Raw genomic sequence first — 16,878 nt, 5'->3', positions numbered from 1 at the left:
TGAGGCCTTTCCTCTCGGGTCATACGGGAGGAGGAATGATAGTATGCCCGCCGCAATGAACATCGCACCAGCCACGTATATTGGAACCGAAGTTGCGAGGTTTGCGTACAAGGCGACGATCGGTGCCTTTCAAAAAGGCCGGAGAAAGTCAGCGCTCAGTCCGCGGCAGATGGTCACACAACACGAGGGTGTCCCGACGAGCAAGAAGAATGGACTCACCATGACACCCGTGATCCGATTTGCCGCGGCGACGATTGCGTTTCCTGTTCCCCGGTCGCGTGTGGGGAACAGCTCCGGTGAAACGGCGTATAACACGCCGTACATCACGTTACTCGTGAATGTGTAGGCACTATTCCAAGCTAGCAATGCATTGGATGTACGCGCCGTGGTCGCCGCGAAGAGGAAGACACCTGTGATAACTATACTAACATCAGCAACTGATGGTGGTCAGTGGGATGACCACCTCACTGACCGGTTGAGATACCCATGGTTCCTCTGCGGCCTAGGTATGGCAGTTCAACCATCCACCCTGCGAGGAGGGCACCCGGCATCCCTACCGCGCTCAGGATTACTTGCTGGCGTCAGACGAAATGGTGAGTCTCAACTTAATAACAAGACGAAGGTCGCAGACTCACATTGCGATATGTGATGTACAGCGAGCCATCTCCGAAGTCAGTGCCTCGCGTTGCCAAGCTGTGAACCAGTGGTCAGGTTTCATTTTGGGCGTTCTAAAGATGAAGCACCCACAAGTAGACGATGAAGCCGTTATATCTGACAGCACATATTCAGCACTGCACAAATCACAAGGCGTGCGGAACTCACAATGGGAAGGCAAGCCCAATAAGAGCTATGGAGTACGGTGAGTCACGCCGGAGGGCAAAGCTAAGCCGCATACGCACCCCAGATAGCGATCAACAAACTCGTCGACAACGCCAACTTTTTCGTCGCAAATAGACTTCGCACATGCTCTCCACTCATCATCTTCAGCTTTCTCAGTATGGCGCCCTTCGCGCTCGTGTCCATAGCCCCTTTAGCACCGCCTCTTTCGGCCAATTTCCCCACAAGTTCGAGCTTCTCCAGAGTCACACTACACGTCCGACCGTTGTATTCAGCGATCGCCTGCATGATCTTGACAGCCTCGGCGTCGCGTCCTCGCCCCATGAGGTACTTCGGACTCTCGTGCAGGTGGAAGATAAAGCGGAGGAACCAGCAGAGGAGCATCAGCCCGCCCATGCTGTAGAGGAAGTACCGCCAGCCCATGTTGGAGCTCCGCGGACAGTCCGCCGCAGAGGCGCATGAGAAGTCGGTGAGGAGCGGCCAGGCGACGAGACTGCCGACGAGCTGCCCGACGGCCCACCAGATGGAGAGAACTGTGAGGAGATATTGATGTGACGCAGGAATGAATTCTGCTCAGTGACTTGTAAGCGGGAGAAGCGTACGGTTCTACTAGGCATACCTAGGAAGACGGCAGAATCGACGGGCAGATTACCGCCAACCCCGACACTCCATGCAGCGGCCATGCCGCACAAGGCGACTTTATTCGGGGAGGCCCCAGCTGCCACCGAGAATACACCCGTGATGAGGAGCGTAAAGTTGAAGCACCATCTGATTATACCGTCTGAGCCTGAGAAAGGGTCATGGATAATGAGGAAGACATACCGTCGTCCCCACACGTCCGAAGCCACGCCCCAGAATACACATCCAACGAGCAGACCCAGACTCTGTCCAAGCTTCAAGTATGGGCTAGGGAAGTTGAATTCGTTCGATACGGCGGTGAGAATCAGCCCCGTTACGATCTGTGAGTTACAAGAGGTGAACGACGGTCAGGCCGCGACCGTGTCGTGGTACGCACAGGGTAGAGGTTGTCGCTTGAATCGGACCGTTGTGAGATTGACTTCACAGTGATCGGGTAGAATATGCTCACGCGAACCACCCGAATCCTGTGATCAAGAAGAGCCACCACTATGTGGATGCAGATCCGAGTCAACAATTGAAGATGCGCCAGTATATGACCGCACACATACCTGGTATCTGCCCATTCCGATCTCCTGAAACGCGTCGTTGAGAATCTTTGCCTTCGCTTGATACACTGGGTCAACACCAGAGTCGTCCTCATCGTACAAGTCGCGAGGGTCTACATCCACCGGCAGCACGCCCGCGACGTCCGCCGCATACTTTTCTTCAGCACCTGCCTTTTCGTCGGAAGACGCTCGTGTCCGTACAGTGTCCATGGTCGTGTGCACCTAAGTTACTTGCGTAGAAGAGGGAGCAGGTCGCGCGAGGCTCCAGGACGGAGTCTTTTCTGTGCGTATAAAAAGGTCCTCGGATAAGGTGAGGAGCATCTCCACGCGGCCTTGACAGAGAAGAGAAGAAGGGTCAATGTTATCCTGCGATGGGAGCCCCATGGAGGGCTCACTACGGCAGATCAGTGTTTGTCTCCTCGAACCCGCTCTCGCGCGAAAGGGATCACAGTGTCGGCTAATATGTCTGAAGGAGCTTGGCGGGAGCACGCCATATCAACTGGTCATACTGTCATGGAGCACAGTTGACTGGAAAAGAGGGGACGAGCTCCTGCAGGCGCGATGTTTTGCAGCTGTGGGAGAAACCGGACATGTGCGGCAGCATAAGTATCGGAACCGACTACGAGACGCTAGTAGGCTCTATCAGGGTCTATATCATGAGTGATGAGCCCATCTAAGCTTGGAGTGGGGCTATGTAAGATAATCGGACCTACTGGTTGAAAGGCCTGAGTACCATTGTGAGATCAAGGCTCAAGCTAGTTCGCACTCGATCTGGAAGATTTGTTGGCGCAGAGTTTTTTTTGTGGATGACCATTGCGGGCCAAGGCGGTGACAATGGGTCAGCCACATTGGCACTCGCCTACCAGTGCTCCCGGGAAAACGCATACACGCACGTCGTTTTCTGTCAGTGTGAGACTCGCTCGTCCTGGATCTACCTCATGGCAGAAAGCCGTATTAGTACCCACTGAAATCCTTAGGACCGCATTCGTTGCAGAATTCGACGCAGATTCGACATCAGAGGCATTCCATCGTGCTGTACGGGGTGCGCAGGGATCAACAATCTGCAGACAAAGAGTTGAAGGTACATACCATGCACCCAGTCTCTGAATTGGCCATGCATCCCGGATCCGTGCAACTGACTCCGCGGCACGTTCTCCAGTCTAAGCACAACTTATCTCAACAGGATTCGAGGACTCATGGTAAGTGACCTCTCGTAGATTGTTGACCTGTGGACTTCGGCATCAAAGGTCAATTGGTGTGTGAGCGACTGAGCCCAATCTGCCGTGTAATAGTATAAGTACCAGGATGTATCCTGGGGTATGAAGGTGGGCGAAATGGTCACATCTGCCTGAGGAGCACAAGTATGTATCCTGAGGCGTCGAGTGGTTGCGATCGTCCGGGATGACACGACACACGCACATTTGCATCATACCATCATTCTGAAGGACTACAAAATGTCAGATGATCCTTCGGGATCGTTTGTAGCTCAGCAAGTACTCGATATACTTGCAGAAGGGAGGCCGGGCAGCGGTATGCACAGTACGTGCCGGAAAGCAATGAATTCTCTGCAAAGTGAATGCCAACGCCGGCAGCGGCCTCCATGCCTGCCCAGAGATCAAAGCGGAAGACTCACTCTCCTCACGGCCGACTATGGCGCACGTTGACACAGCGACGAAGAGCGAGTGTTTCTGCTGCCAGTGACAAGGCGATGTCGACCGGGATATCGGTGCGGGGCGAGGATGAGGCGGGCGCTGCGCCGCCGCGACCCACTGGACTGATGCACACAGCACGCACCTATCTCCACTCCCCCGACTCGGGCCTCAAACCCTTCTTTGGCCTCTTCTCCCATTTTGCTGGGCGAGCTATCCTCCTCATCGCCGCTTCGCGCTATCGCTATACGGGCTACATACACCAGCTGAAGTTTATGTGCGGCCGCAGGACGTCCCGTGCAAGTTAGCCACCGCCCCCACGCCGCCTGACGATGTTACCGCCCGCGCTCCTCATTGTTGTCTCGACTTTGCTCTCTCAGATTGTTGCTCTACCAACGGAGCATGGCCCGGACCAATTTGTGATTGAGGGGCCACGGATACAGAGGGAATACGAGAATGGGGAACTACCACCAGTAGAGAATACTCTGGGGTGGGTGGACCCGAGGCTACATGGCGGCAGGTTGCTCGACGTACGTCCCTCCGTTGCTCCTCTTCTGGGTCCTCATGGTTCATCTTACATGCGTCAGTTCACGACGAAACGTCTGGGGGAACCGCTGAATGTCATCATCTCCGCGCTCTCTGATCCCTTCATCCTCACCGAATCCGGCCTGCACACCTATGCCAAGTCCATCGGCTTCTCGAAGGAGTGCCTCGGGCTACACTATGGACATGTCCACGACGCCGACCTGGGCGATGGGCTCGGTCGCAAGCCGGAGCAGCTTCTCTATCGCCAGGACTACTTCCCCGTAATCGGGACCTGCTGGGAGAGCGTGAGGGGCGGTCACCATTTCCGGGCGTGGAAGCAGAATGGGACCATCGCAGACAGCGGGGCGTGGTTTCTTGGGTGCGTTGCCTGGCTAGTCACGAAACTTTACTCTCCGGACGCTCACCTCACATCGCAGTGCATCGCTTGAGAAGGACTCGTCCAAGAACCATCTCATTGAGGATGACGGTTACAACCTCGGACGAAACTATATTGTCGAGCAAGCAATCGCGGGTAGCCACTGGAGCGGTATGTGGTGGAAAGGGGATGTGGAGTGGCGGCGCGGTCTCCTTGAGAAAGGCAGCCGAGGTGCGTTCTCGGGTTGCGAACCACACCCGCGTACTCATCCCGCATGCATGTTACCGTAGGCGTCAACCACGACATCGAGCAAGATGGCCTCGTTGCGATTCTTACAGTCGTGCGGCTCTGACCGCCACCGCCACCCACCTGCGTAGCAGTTAGAACATGATACTAACGACTCATCACGACTTCACTGCGAGAAGCTCTGCAACCCAACTGTGGACATCCATGCGCATGTATTTATACGTGTATTATTCTTGTATATGGGACTATGTACCGCCCGTTTCGTACACTTGGCGACGATGTAACTTAGTTGGATTATTCAAGTAGCATACTAGCAGTGCTGTCTATTTCTCAATGGTTGGCTCACTAATACTGGCCCTGGTGAGTGATTTCATGTCCCGATAATGCTGGGGTGGATTCGAGAAAGCATTTCTCGTGGTTCTCAGTGAGCTCTTCATCAAATGGAAGCATGCAGTTTCCCTCACGATATCGTTTCGAATTTCTAGGATTGCATACAAAGGACATCCCAGCCACTACGCGAACACACTCCGCATCCTACACCCTCAGCATTTCTCCCCGGGCTGCCTGGTTGTGGGGGTGATCAACTGCGGGAAACAGCTGTTCCTGTTAACGGTAACGCTGACGGTCGGCCCTCCATCGAAGGACTTCACGGCGTAGGAGTTGTCCCCTGCAAGCATGGCGGTCTTGGACTTGTTCTCCTCCAGCGACTTCTCGATCGCGTCGGTGCACATCCGCTCGACTATGTCCCTGGTATACCTGCCTGTGAAGGCTTGCTGCTTGTTGTTGACGAGCCCCGTCACCTTGCCGTCGATGAACAGCGTCTTTGTCTTCCTGCCGTCCATCTGCAGAGGGAAGAATCAGTTTCCCAAGCTCATAGGGCAAGCGGACGAAAGGACGTACTCCAAAGGGAACTGTTGCAAGCGATGTTTGCGGGTTGATGACCATATCCGCAGCAGACTTGGGGTTGCGTTTAAGCCATGTCGAGGTGAGGTGTCTCCCGGAGCCGGGTTTGTCGCCGTTGCCGTCGAACACATGACTCTCCATGCCTTTCCAGATCTTCTCTGCATCTGCCCTGGAAACGGTGTTACTGGCCCCGCCACCACCGTGTGCGGGTTGCTGGAACGGGCAACAGCTTATCATTAAGTGTTTGTATCGTTGACGAGAACCACCAGGACCGACTTTGCCTATACTCTTGCACTGAGCCGCGTTGGTTGCAAGTGTCCCCCCGGTATGTGCACTCCTCGCGACGCATTGGTGGGTGTTGAACGTGAATCCACAGATATTCTTCTTCACTGCAGTTTGTCTGAAGAGTCAGAATGCATGACGCCTTTGTGACAGAGAGAAGTAACGCACCGCAATCGTCGCAATCGGTGATCTTGCCGCACACTTCCGCGTCGTCCCGTGGTTCCACAGGCACTGCTTGTACGAGGAGAAGTACGCAGAACAGGGTGACGACGGCGAACAGGGAAGTTGTGAAACGCATGATAACGGTTGGGTTGGCCGGTGCGTTAATGTGGAAGTCGTGAAAGGAGAGGTTAACGGTATTAACAGAACGTGAAGGTATGCTATCGCGCAAGGTGAAGATGTAGGACCAGCCTGGGCGCAACGATTCGCGCACTTTGCGTCTTATACCTTCCACGGTGACCATCATGCAGGTAACTCCTCGGATGACCCATGGAGCCGTCGGTGGTTCCAGAAATACTTTCAACTGCATCACACCCGCGCTGCTTCTGACGGTCGAACTGTCATGTACGTACCGCCTGCCGCCTGTCCTGGTGCTGGAAGTAGTTGGCTGAGGTGCTTCTAGCTCCGTCATTTGGAGACAGTGCCCGGTAGCTGCTCTGTTACAGCAGCTCTCCATGTTGAACGGAGTAAGATCTCCATCTCAGACAACGGAGGTGGTGGTGGATACTTCGCCGAAAGGCACAATCGCCGACACTGAAGCTGTCCGAGTCGTCTGTACGGGGATGCGACTGAGTTGCCAAGACTATCGGACATAGGCCGGATGTATCTTCGATGGCAAACGTCCGGAGCATGCCAGCTGAAATGCTAACGCGATTCTGTCACCGAGTCTGTGTTCTTATTGCGAACCACCATAAACGCTGGAAGTGCGAAACGTGCCCGCGCGAAGATCCGATCATGGCAACTTGGTGTCAGTGATAATTCCGATTCGTAGTGCATGTTCTATGTGCCGAGGTATTTGCCCTGCAGGGTTGTCACATCTGCAGTACGTCAATGGTGTATGCTGTGCACTAACTGTACACCTTAGTGACGGTCTGGGGCGCGTCGCAGACCTCAAAACCGTGCGTCAGACGCGTCTCTATCATCCGCAACCGTCACGAAGCCCGGTACAAAGGTAAGTGGGCCCAACTAAGCTACACTGTGTCGACGTGCTCAATACATCAAACTAGATCGTGACTTTCACCATCCGTACCCATGTCTCCTACGATTTCTCAACCTTCCACTCTCGATGGCGACGTCGAATCATTCTTCGTACAACAACCATACGTGCTCACGTTCAGCAAGGCGGCTATCGACGTCTGGCGTATCAGAGCCCAGAACGAGCTTTTCGAACATTCCACGCGCCTCTCCGACTTCGTTGCCTATCCGCCGCAAGGGCTCAACCCCATCATCGACATAGAGCGTAGCATCGTGGTTATCCCTGATCGCGGCTCAGGCTCTCCTCTCCTCTGGGTGTTCAGCCTCACCGACGGTCGGCTCATCCGGAAGCCCGAGCTTTACGGCTCCCTTGCGCAGGTCCCGCTTCAGTATGCCGATGGGAAGGTCCTCGTCGCTGTCGAGGAAGACGAGGACCGCGCCCCGCCCCACGGCCTCACCACTCTCCTGCTCTGCGACATAGCGGGAGAGGACTGGCTCTTGGGCGGTGTCAACCTCCCCGCTCGCTTGAAGACCCGTGAACAAAGACGGCTCAACACAGTCGGAGGCGTGCTCGTGCCCGTCGCGCTCAGGCCAAACGGCGACATCATCGCGACATCCTCTGAGGCGTGGCATGACAAAATGGACGTCCTGCGCTGGCGCGGTCCCGACGTCCCGGATTTCCCAGAGCCAGACGCGAGCTTCGAGCTCGCGGTCTCCCTCGAGGATGGCGATCGAATTCACCCTACGTGCAGCGCGCCCTTGGGCGCAAACAGCTTCCTCTTAGCTGTCTACGAGGCAGACAGCGGCGCGCTCCCGAAGGGAGGCGGTTGCCAGACTACGATCTACGCCATCGACTCGGACGCCATGAACATCCGATGGCGCTCTGAACCAGTTGGCGGTGCTATACACGAGGTCCACTATGTTGCTGCGCTGGATGTAGTCGTTGCATTCGGCAGACATGACAATGGAGACGCTCAGGAAGCGGATCCGTTTACCTTCATTCTCGTTCTTGCTCCTGCGACGGGCACGCGGAGGAAGATGGAGACGATCATCCATCGTATCCAGGGCAGTCCAGTAGAGTACTGTGGGCTCGGTCGAAAGGCGGGCGACCTTGCGCTCGTCGTTGTCTTCGGGGACATGTCAATGTGTGTCGCCGATCTAAGGCGATTCCTGGAACAGGGCTTCCCAAAGAAAGGCGAGCGACTGGCCATCACCTGGCTCATAGATCATATGTTAGATCCACGGTGGAAGCTGTACTTGTAGTCGAGCGGACGATCATATTGTCAGTCAACGTGGACGACGCTAGAGGGTCATCACACATCCAATGTGTAGGTCTCGACTGCTTAGAATAATCAGGAGTTGTGCACTCAAGCACGCGGGGATGCATGTCACATAATCGCGGATGGCGCGTCTTGGGTTAAAGCACGGTGTTCACCGGATACCGATGTAGAATTACTTACGCTATGAATGATTCGACAGTCAGGAATAGTACCGTGCGCGGCAACGGAAAGCTGAGCAAGGTACTACTAACCTTACATCTAGGACGCAAGTACACGAAGCTATACTTACTGTTGGCGGAAAACCCAGGTCGAGACGGAATGCATTTGTCCAATGCAGCCTAATGGTCAAAGCATCATGTGTTGCTTCAGAAGTCCAACAGCGACGAGGGGCTGGGGCGGAATGAACCATATAATAATAATGCCAAGGGATAGGATACCAGAATGCAAGGTCCTCGAACATGAATCCAAACTGATCATCAGAGCGCCACGCCGGTACCAGCTGGCTCTGCTTCCTGCGGCTCGTGCTCCTGTATGCTCACGCCCCCATACGCATCGTCCAAGTTCTGCAGCTTCACAGCCTCGCTCTGCACAGACCCTGCGACGCTCGCGTTGCTCACGCTATCCCTCGCACGCGGAAGCGGCGGTGATGCGGGATGTGGAGACGGCCCGCGAGACGACACAGATGCCGCCGAGCTGCTCTCCCTGCGTGTCGACGACGCTACCGACGTGCGCGAAGAGGGTGGCCGTGGCGTGAAGAATGAGCCAACCCAGCCGCTGAACCGAGTCGGCTCGGGAACCGGAGGAGGCGGTACGGGGACTGGGTGTGTCGCCGCCATACTCAAGGGACGCAAGCCGCTCGAGCGCGACTGGGGCCGTGCAGGGTCAGAAACACCCCTAATCGAAGGTGGTCGCGAAGGCGGTGAACTACCAGCCTTGCTGACCTCGTCCGCACTGCTGGACGTGCTCGTGGACCCTGCCGAACCATCGCTCGAAGGGGTTGCGGACGCGGTCGGCGTTCCAGGTGCGGTACGCGGGGACAGCCAGCGACCGCGCAGCCCTTCCATCGCTTTGATGACATTCGTGGACCCAGCGGTGATGGTACGAGATATAGCCTCCCTTGTTGGAGCCAGTTGTTGGTCTAGCTTGAGTTCTTGGATTCCTTCCGACAGACGCAGTCCGACGTCGGCGATGACGGATGGCTTCTCGCTACAAGGATGTCTGCATAGCCTTCACGTAAGCGGAGGAGATAGAATCGATGAGGGAGGTCACATACCGCGCCTCAATGATGTCGAACAACATTGGGTCGGTCACGCGTTCCCATACTTCGTACGCATTTGTCTTCTTGAACTCCTGTATCCAAAGAGCGTTAAAGTCTTGTGCTGAATTGGGGTCTCCTGTGCGTTATTCTAAGCGCGAACAACAAGAAGCAGTGCAAGAGGCACTACCTTGACCATCCGCCATCATGACGCCAGCTCCCCCAACTTTTGCCAAGAACGCAGAGTATTTTACGGAGGCGAGAGCGCCTGAGATGTACTCCTCGAACTAGTCTGACATTAGCTCATTGAACGCCAATACCTCGATCTCTGCGCACCTTTTGTCTAAGGTAGTCGTCACTGCCCTTGAAGCTAGGTCAGTAGTCTCAGTAATTGTGATCTTACTGTTCAAACATGATAGATACTCACTGCATGCCAACTGGTCTTGTTGGGTCATCATCGTATGTCTCGTTCACGTCCTTGACGATCTCGTCCATCCATTTCCGATCTGCGGCAGTCAATCCGGCCACACGCTCGACCGTCGGATCACGGAACTCCATCGTCCCATTCTCAACGTTGACGAGAAGGTCGACTTCCTTCTGCTGCGTGACGATGGTGTTCGTGCTGCCGCACAGCCAGCTTTGCGTGTCCTTCAGCATGTCGAGCTGCTGAAGCGGTAAATATGGTTGGAAGAACGCGTCCTGAGTTGCGGACATCAGACAAACGAGCCGTACGGACCATGTATTGGTACGCACCTTGCCAAAGAGATCCAGGGGCAGGCCAACATACGCCATCATGCTCTTGTGATCGGACGTCCGCAATGATGTCGGTCGTGAGAGCGTCTGCGCTCGTGCAGTAAGTGGTGGCGAACCACAGTCGTCCAGGTTCTGGAGGAGGCCTAGGTGATCTCCATGAGTAATACGAAGGCTGTAGGTCACACACGGAGCATACCAGGCACCAGAGTGACCAGAGAGTACTGGTATGTGCACAATCGCTCTACCGGGTGACCAAAGAACATGATCTACGACGGGATTCAGCGTCGAATGTGCTCATCACACCTGCTTGCCGTACCTTCTTCTGCAACATGAGAGCCTTCAAAAGGACAAGTGTTCGTTGCCGGAACGTATGCACGAGTTCCCGCCTAAACGCATCAGTACCCCGTAGCCCGTTAGCCTTGTTCTAGTACACTCACAGACTAGTCCCTGAGGTAGCCAGCCGTACATGTCAGTACTGACGACACTAATAACCAGAACAACGCGCACCCATGTACAGCCCGCTCTCCGTCATCTGGCTCCGGAGTGAGTGTTCGAGCGATGTGTGGAAGTCATCCAGGATGCTCATATCAGAGAAGTCGCGTTGCGCGAATAGCGCGCGAGTGATCACGCCGAGCCGGTCCCTGCGTCGACCGTGAGCCTATTTCGGTGTGCATGTAATCGACCGCTTACCTGATGAGCCCGAACACGGGCTTCGAGGCGAGGACGACGACGGCTTTCTGCACCGTCGAGCGAGTAACTTCGGCCTCCTTTACCAGCAGCTCTGCGGCGCTGATTTGCCGGTTACATCTACATGGCATGTAAGGGTCAGTGGACGGAGACATTGCGGAAGACTCGTACGTACGAGATTCCGAAGATGGTGGAGGGATTAGGGCCAGTCGGGACAAGGTGGAAGTAAGAGTAGTCTTCCGACGACTGTGGGGAGTTCCGGTTCTCGGTAATAAAATAAGGACGCGCAGCACTTACCAAATGCGCGCCGTCTGGGAGCGCAAGGAAGGGAAGGATCTTCGCAATCTCCTCGTCCTCGCAGGCTGCTCCTCTAGAGAACTCGATCTTGGGGCCGACCTGAGACTGCGATGAGGACCTGTATAATGGCTAGCAGCGGCGCACGTACCAAGTGGTCGAAATCCACCAATGCAATGCCGAGCACGAGCGGTCCCTGGTTTGCCTGAGGCAGCAAAGACTCGGGCCGTGCCTTCTTCGAATACGAGTATGACGTTCCCTCGGACCCAGCTGACATCACGCTGTCCGTGTCACTCTTGCCTCTCACGCCTACGAGAGGACGAGCAGATGGCGGAGGCGAAGCCAATGCCAGGGGCACGGGTGGTGGACTCGAGGGCTTCTCTCGTTCCTCCAGGACCGAAGGTGCTACGCTGGATATGGGAGACTCGCCGTCGTCCATTTTGCGTGCGAAGAAGCTCCTGTCGTCATCGACGTCTGAGCTGAAGTCCGTGTCCAGCGTGTTCCGCTTCGAGTACGTCAGGCTTTGGCGGATATACGAGACAGGCGTGATAGCAGAGGGCGTCACTTGGTCCTCCTCTTCTTGTAGACCGAGGTGAGCCGCAGGGCGCGGCGAGTGTGCAGGGGAAGACAGCGCGATGGATCGCTGCGACGCGGTGTCGCCGTCAGAGAAAGCAATGTCGGAAGAAGCACCCGACACGTCGTGTTCGGGCTCTGGTTGTAAGAGGAAGTGCGTATTGAGCGCGATCGAAGACGGCGAGTCGTCGAAAGGCGACGGCGTCCCAGAGGTGGCACTAGCCATCTGTTGAACGCGCACAGCCATGAGCAGACGGGAAACAGGTACACTGCATCAACACTGCATCATGATACCGTACCTTTCAGCGGAGGAGAGTAAGCAGAGAGTAAGAGCACGAAATCTGCCGCTCGTGATGGCGATGTTCTCGGCGACTGGTCTTGAAGACTGGTCGGTCGTGTCCGCGTACGGAGTGAGTGTAAATGTCGGTCAAAAGAGCGTCGTACGGTTCGTGCAGGAGAATAGGACGGCGATGTGCCAGACTGAGAGAGGACTCGGTCACTCTGAGGTTGGGTTGCCGCAGTAGCGGGGCGTAGCACGTGCGCCTCGCTTCAGCGACGCGACACAGTCACGCAGGTGCCGGCGGCCTGAGCCTCACTTTCTCTACTTGAAGTGCTTTTTCCCTTTAGTGACAGTTCTGGGCCACAGTCTAACGCGAGCTGAGGATTGTATACTTATTGCAGCACTAACTGCTTCTTGCAACTCAGAACAAGACATTTCTGCAATGGTGCCTCTGCTATACGAATCGTGCCGTTCATCACGGCGTGGTGCCACCGGCCGCGAGACGGAAGAGGATGCCTGAAGGCCCTGAACTTGAAGTCGTGTTTGTGCGCTCTCAGTCAAGTTGTGTTGCACATCAATGGTTGGATATGCGCTCACGTTATTATAGGTCATTATACATGACATTCTACAGGCTGTACTCATTTACAGCACTAGGGTACCCTCAGGCTAGCTGTTCCCGCACACACATCTACAGCACCTCTGTGCTCGTAAGGGACCTGAGGGGAGGCTCCATGCACATATCTAGCAGTACAAGAGCAGCGAGGATGGTAGTTTGACGGCGCCTGCGAGAAAAGGTACGTCTGGTCATCATTCGTCTCCGGTCGCATTCCGGCTGGCTACGTCGCTTGTCTGGCTGTACCTCATTTTTATCGCCTTCTCTTTCCTGACTCAGGCCTGTGTCCGTCCAGTTTTGACTGTTCTTTAGCCGCGTACGACGCCTTCGTGCGTCGAATATTCACAGAATTGTGGAATGAATATTCCCGCGATCTCTTGCACGCCATGCACATGGGAATGTGAACATCGTGTATCCTATGCTTGAAGACGTAAATTATGCAGGAGCACGAACAGCAGAACTGGTGTCGCAGTCTGATTATAAGTTTGGCTTAGTGGTCTCGAACTCAAGCAGCCTCTCTTTTGCTCATAGCTGCAAGCACAACGTCTGGTCTGCCAAATGACAGCAACCCACTGCTGCATAGCGTTCACACATGCGGTGCTCCTTATCGCCTCTTGTGAAGGCCACGAGTATGTTTGTGTGCGTCTTCGTACGCGCAGCATCATGCGATACGTCTTTCCCATCCCAAAGACTAGCTGTGATTGTTGTACGTACTGGTGCTAACACAAACGGCTGCAAACTCGGTAATGTTCTGGGTTAGGTATACCGTCTTGTTGCTAGCTGATGACGGCATTGTAGACATTCTAGGCCATGATTAATAGGTCTTCATGTCGATGCTTACTACGCGGCACTCCAATATAGTGCAGTGAGCAACTGCAGCACTGTCTTGAAGTCATTACGACTGTTCCGGATTACTGTGAGGAGGACCAGGTGCGCCCAACAGACAGTGTACCCAATACAGGACATGATCACCCTCCCACAACATTCAGCGTTTGGGTGATGCACGCGGACAGCGGCGACGGAAGCACTGATAGGATGGTAAAGGGCTGTGCGAAGGATGACATGAATTACAGGCTCGTTCAAGAGCTACCTTATACGCATGTCACAAGGCTTGACTTCTGGTCGCAACCAGTTCTGATAAGTATGCAGCATGACCTACGTCTTCGTAGATCTTTCCCTCCTTTCGCGATGGCTGCTCCCTGGGACATATATACCCACGAACTCCTGAGGACGTACGCTTGCTATGGCATGCCATTGTGGAACCCTCGGCCGGTATCCCACCTTGCCAGCGGTGTCAACATTGGCGACGTCGGCCGCATCGAAGACGGCCAATTTGAGTGCCTCTTCAATTCAGTCAGCCACGCTAGTCACTGGGAAGAAGAGCTTCCTGCAGATTTCGAGTGGTTGCGATGGGATGCTATCAGGGGCCTTTGCAAGCCTCAAGTCATCAACACTTCAAGTCTATCAAGCCGTAGTTTCCGAAAGGTTAGCGTTGATGGCCACATTTCGGGGTGAGTACGCTTGACGACCATACATATATACAAAATCTTGACCTCACTGCTGTGCAACAGAGGTTCGGCGGCTGGTGGAGGCCTCTCCTTCAAGTGTACGGAGGACCGCGGGGCCGTTCTTCATTTGCCGACAAATCAAGCCATCGGCTGAAGCTCTCCAGTAACAAGATCATTCCATCGTACGTCCAGCGTAACCTCAAACGTTGGCACCGGTTCGCCACGGAGGTAGCCCAATGGGACGTCAGAGAGAATGACCTCGTCTTTGTCTATGGCTATCTCAAAACACAGATGTGGGCCGTTGCTGCCTGCATCGACCATGGTCGTGATGCCACTCTGTCAATTGGCGCGGGTCATGGGGCAGTAGGAGCGTCGTTCGCTGTCTCAGGATCCGCCGGTTCTTCCCCTGTCCTGCATTCAGATTACGAGCCGCAGGTACCATCTATGTCTGATGGCCTACCCACAAATCAGTGCGTCTTCGTAAACGTCTACAAAGGGAGGCATCGCCGAAGCGGTGTCTCGGTATCCCTGTTATCTTGGGTAATGAGGGCTGCCGCCGGTCCACAGAGGAAGAGACGAAGGGACGATGACAGAGAAGAAATTGGGGTGACTTCGATGCCGCAACACATTTTGGATGAATACTCAGATGATGGCGAAGTACCTCCCTATTCACTACGTGTAAGTCATGTCATAGAGCTACCGGTAATGTGGCGTACTCATGATCACAGACCCCGGATCCGCTTGATATGGCTTTGGAATACATGTTTCGCGTACGTGATTCATATGTCGGTGTCGAGCTCACTTATGCAACATCCAAGCAAGTTGTCGCAGGGTCAATGCGTTATCATGAGCACGGATGACCTCTACGATCTACAGAGACAGGAGGATTCATTGGTACGGTCGCCCCGTAACTAAATATGCCCGGTAGCCCAGACTAATTGTCGTTGGCACAATATTAGAAACATAGCCCCAATGCAACATTGCCGTTATACCATGGCGGCTTGATCACTAGGCCGAAGTACGGCCGGCGCGCAGATATCAATATACCGCCTGGGCATACCATGGATACTGCATTTTCAAGCGGTGCTGTACGTGATGTTTTCATGAGTTCAATCGAGGCGTTGAATTGTTTCTGCTAGGCTGCCAAGGCTGTTAACTCCTGGAGTGAGAACAACGTGCTTTCCCGTTTGATGTCCCCTGTTATACAGGTGCGAGTAACGCGATATGTAGCCACAGTCTTAGTACTGATGCACGCATATTTCCACTTTCCAGGCCGCATCGCAGAACAGAGTGGTCACCAACATCGATCCTCTAGGCAATACATCTGCTCGGCTACCCGACGGCGTCACCAGCGGAGACCCGGAGCGGGTCGCCACGCCGATGCGCTGTTGTTGGGGTACATGCGACGCGAATATCGAAGACGCGACTTGCCGAGGCGTCATAAGGCATCTCAGGGAGGCACATATACAGGATATAACGGGAGAAAACATCCAGTGTCGCTGTGGCCCTTGCATATCCATCATGGATGGGCCATCCAGGATGGGCATACATGTCGCTGCGATTCATCTGCATCTGACCGTGAAGATATGCCCATTTTGCGGGGAATTTTTCGGCATGCTTTCACCCATGGAGCGGCATATCGTCAAAGTCCACAGCGGGCGGCGAGAATAATGTGAGTCAATAGCAATATTTGTGGCTACATAACGGTTCTCTGATCTGGTTGATCTACTCCAAGGTCCTTCGTGAAGCGCACACGGCAATGTGCTTAGCGACATGCACTTGCTATCAAAGAGCAATTTCTGGTTACAAAGCGACGTGTGTATGATATCGGATTGTGCGAAGCAAAGAAACATCCGTGATACATTCGATGACACGTGAACAGTGCATGTTTTGACACTCCCGAGAGCCGCTCTCCCTTGTTCTGTACTACTCCCCCTCTAATACAATTCAGGCGTCGTTCTGAGCTGTCCTGCATCCTCGCGAAGCGAAGTACTTTTAAGTGTGCCTCGAACTTAGAGCCACGCTCGTGTGTGTCCAAGAGGATTCTCAGCGGCGGGTATCACTGGGATTGCGCTGAGACGTCTACAGAGCTGGTATATTGCGAGATGTGTCAGGAAGTGGGTGACTACTTGACGACTCTAAGCGATAGCAACGGTCTCGCAGGTGCCATGCATGTCTAGATCTAGACAACTATCTTGAGAACCTCAGCTAAATACTGTACATGCCACATTGGATAGATCTCGCTGAGGGTGCTGGAGCGTGGTTATACATGACGTACTCCATAACTCACAACAAATCGTGTCAATGATAGACTACAGTACTAAACAACAGTTCCTTGTAGTTCCGCGCAAACGGACTCGCACCACTGAAGCTAGATCAGCCCGTCTTCGCCTTTAGCTGTCTCCATAATGTGGAGAATAACACGGCGCCCACGCATAC

At 54.5% G+C, this 16,878-nt stretch overlaps 1 protein-coding gene across 1 annotated transcript; it reads left to right on the top strand.

The window, feature by feature from the left end:
* The first annotated feature begins 15,265 nt into the window (after window positions 1–15,265).
* Window positions 15,266–16,412, top strand: B0H18DRAFT_1069689 (uncharacterized protein). The gene is made up of 5 exons (XM_048031196.1): window positions 15,266–15,333; window positions 15,399–15,527; window positions 15,579–15,647; window positions 15,712–16,111; window positions 16,175–16,412. Exons 1-4 carry the CDS (start codon window positions 15,286–15,288, stop codon window positions 16,108–16,110), a joined length of 645 nt encoding a protein of 214 aa, XP_047884559.1. The 5' UTR covers window positions 15,266–15,285; the 3' UTR covers window position 16,111; window positions 16,175–16,412.
* Window positions 16,413–16,878: the final 466 nt, after the last annotated feature.

This window comes from Fomitopsis serialis (genome assembly GCF_022376445.1).
Source record: "Fomitopsis serialis strain Sig1Antser10 chromosome Unknown B0H18scaffold_465, whole genome shotgun sequence".
Taxonomy (NCBI): Eukaryota; Fungi; Basidiomycota; class Agaricomycetes; order Polyporales; family Fomitopsidaceae; genus Fomitopsis; species Fomitopsis serialis.
Note: the sequence above shows the minus strand (reverse complement) of the source record. Positions and strands in the feature narration are given on the sequence as shown.

Coding starts and splice junctions, on each gene's coding strand:
- B0H18DRAFT_1069689 (XM_048031196.1), top strand. CDS start 15,286: ATGAGCACGGATGACCTCTACGATCTACAGAGACAGGAGGATTCATTG. Junction 15,334..15,398: donor AGAGACAGGAGGATTCATTG/GTACGGTCGCCC, acceptor GCACAATATTAG/AAACATAGCCCCAATGCAAC. Junction 15,648..15,711: donor TGATGTCCCCTGTTATACAG/GTGCGAGTAACG, acceptor TCCACTTTCCAG/GCCGCATCGCAGAACAGAGT.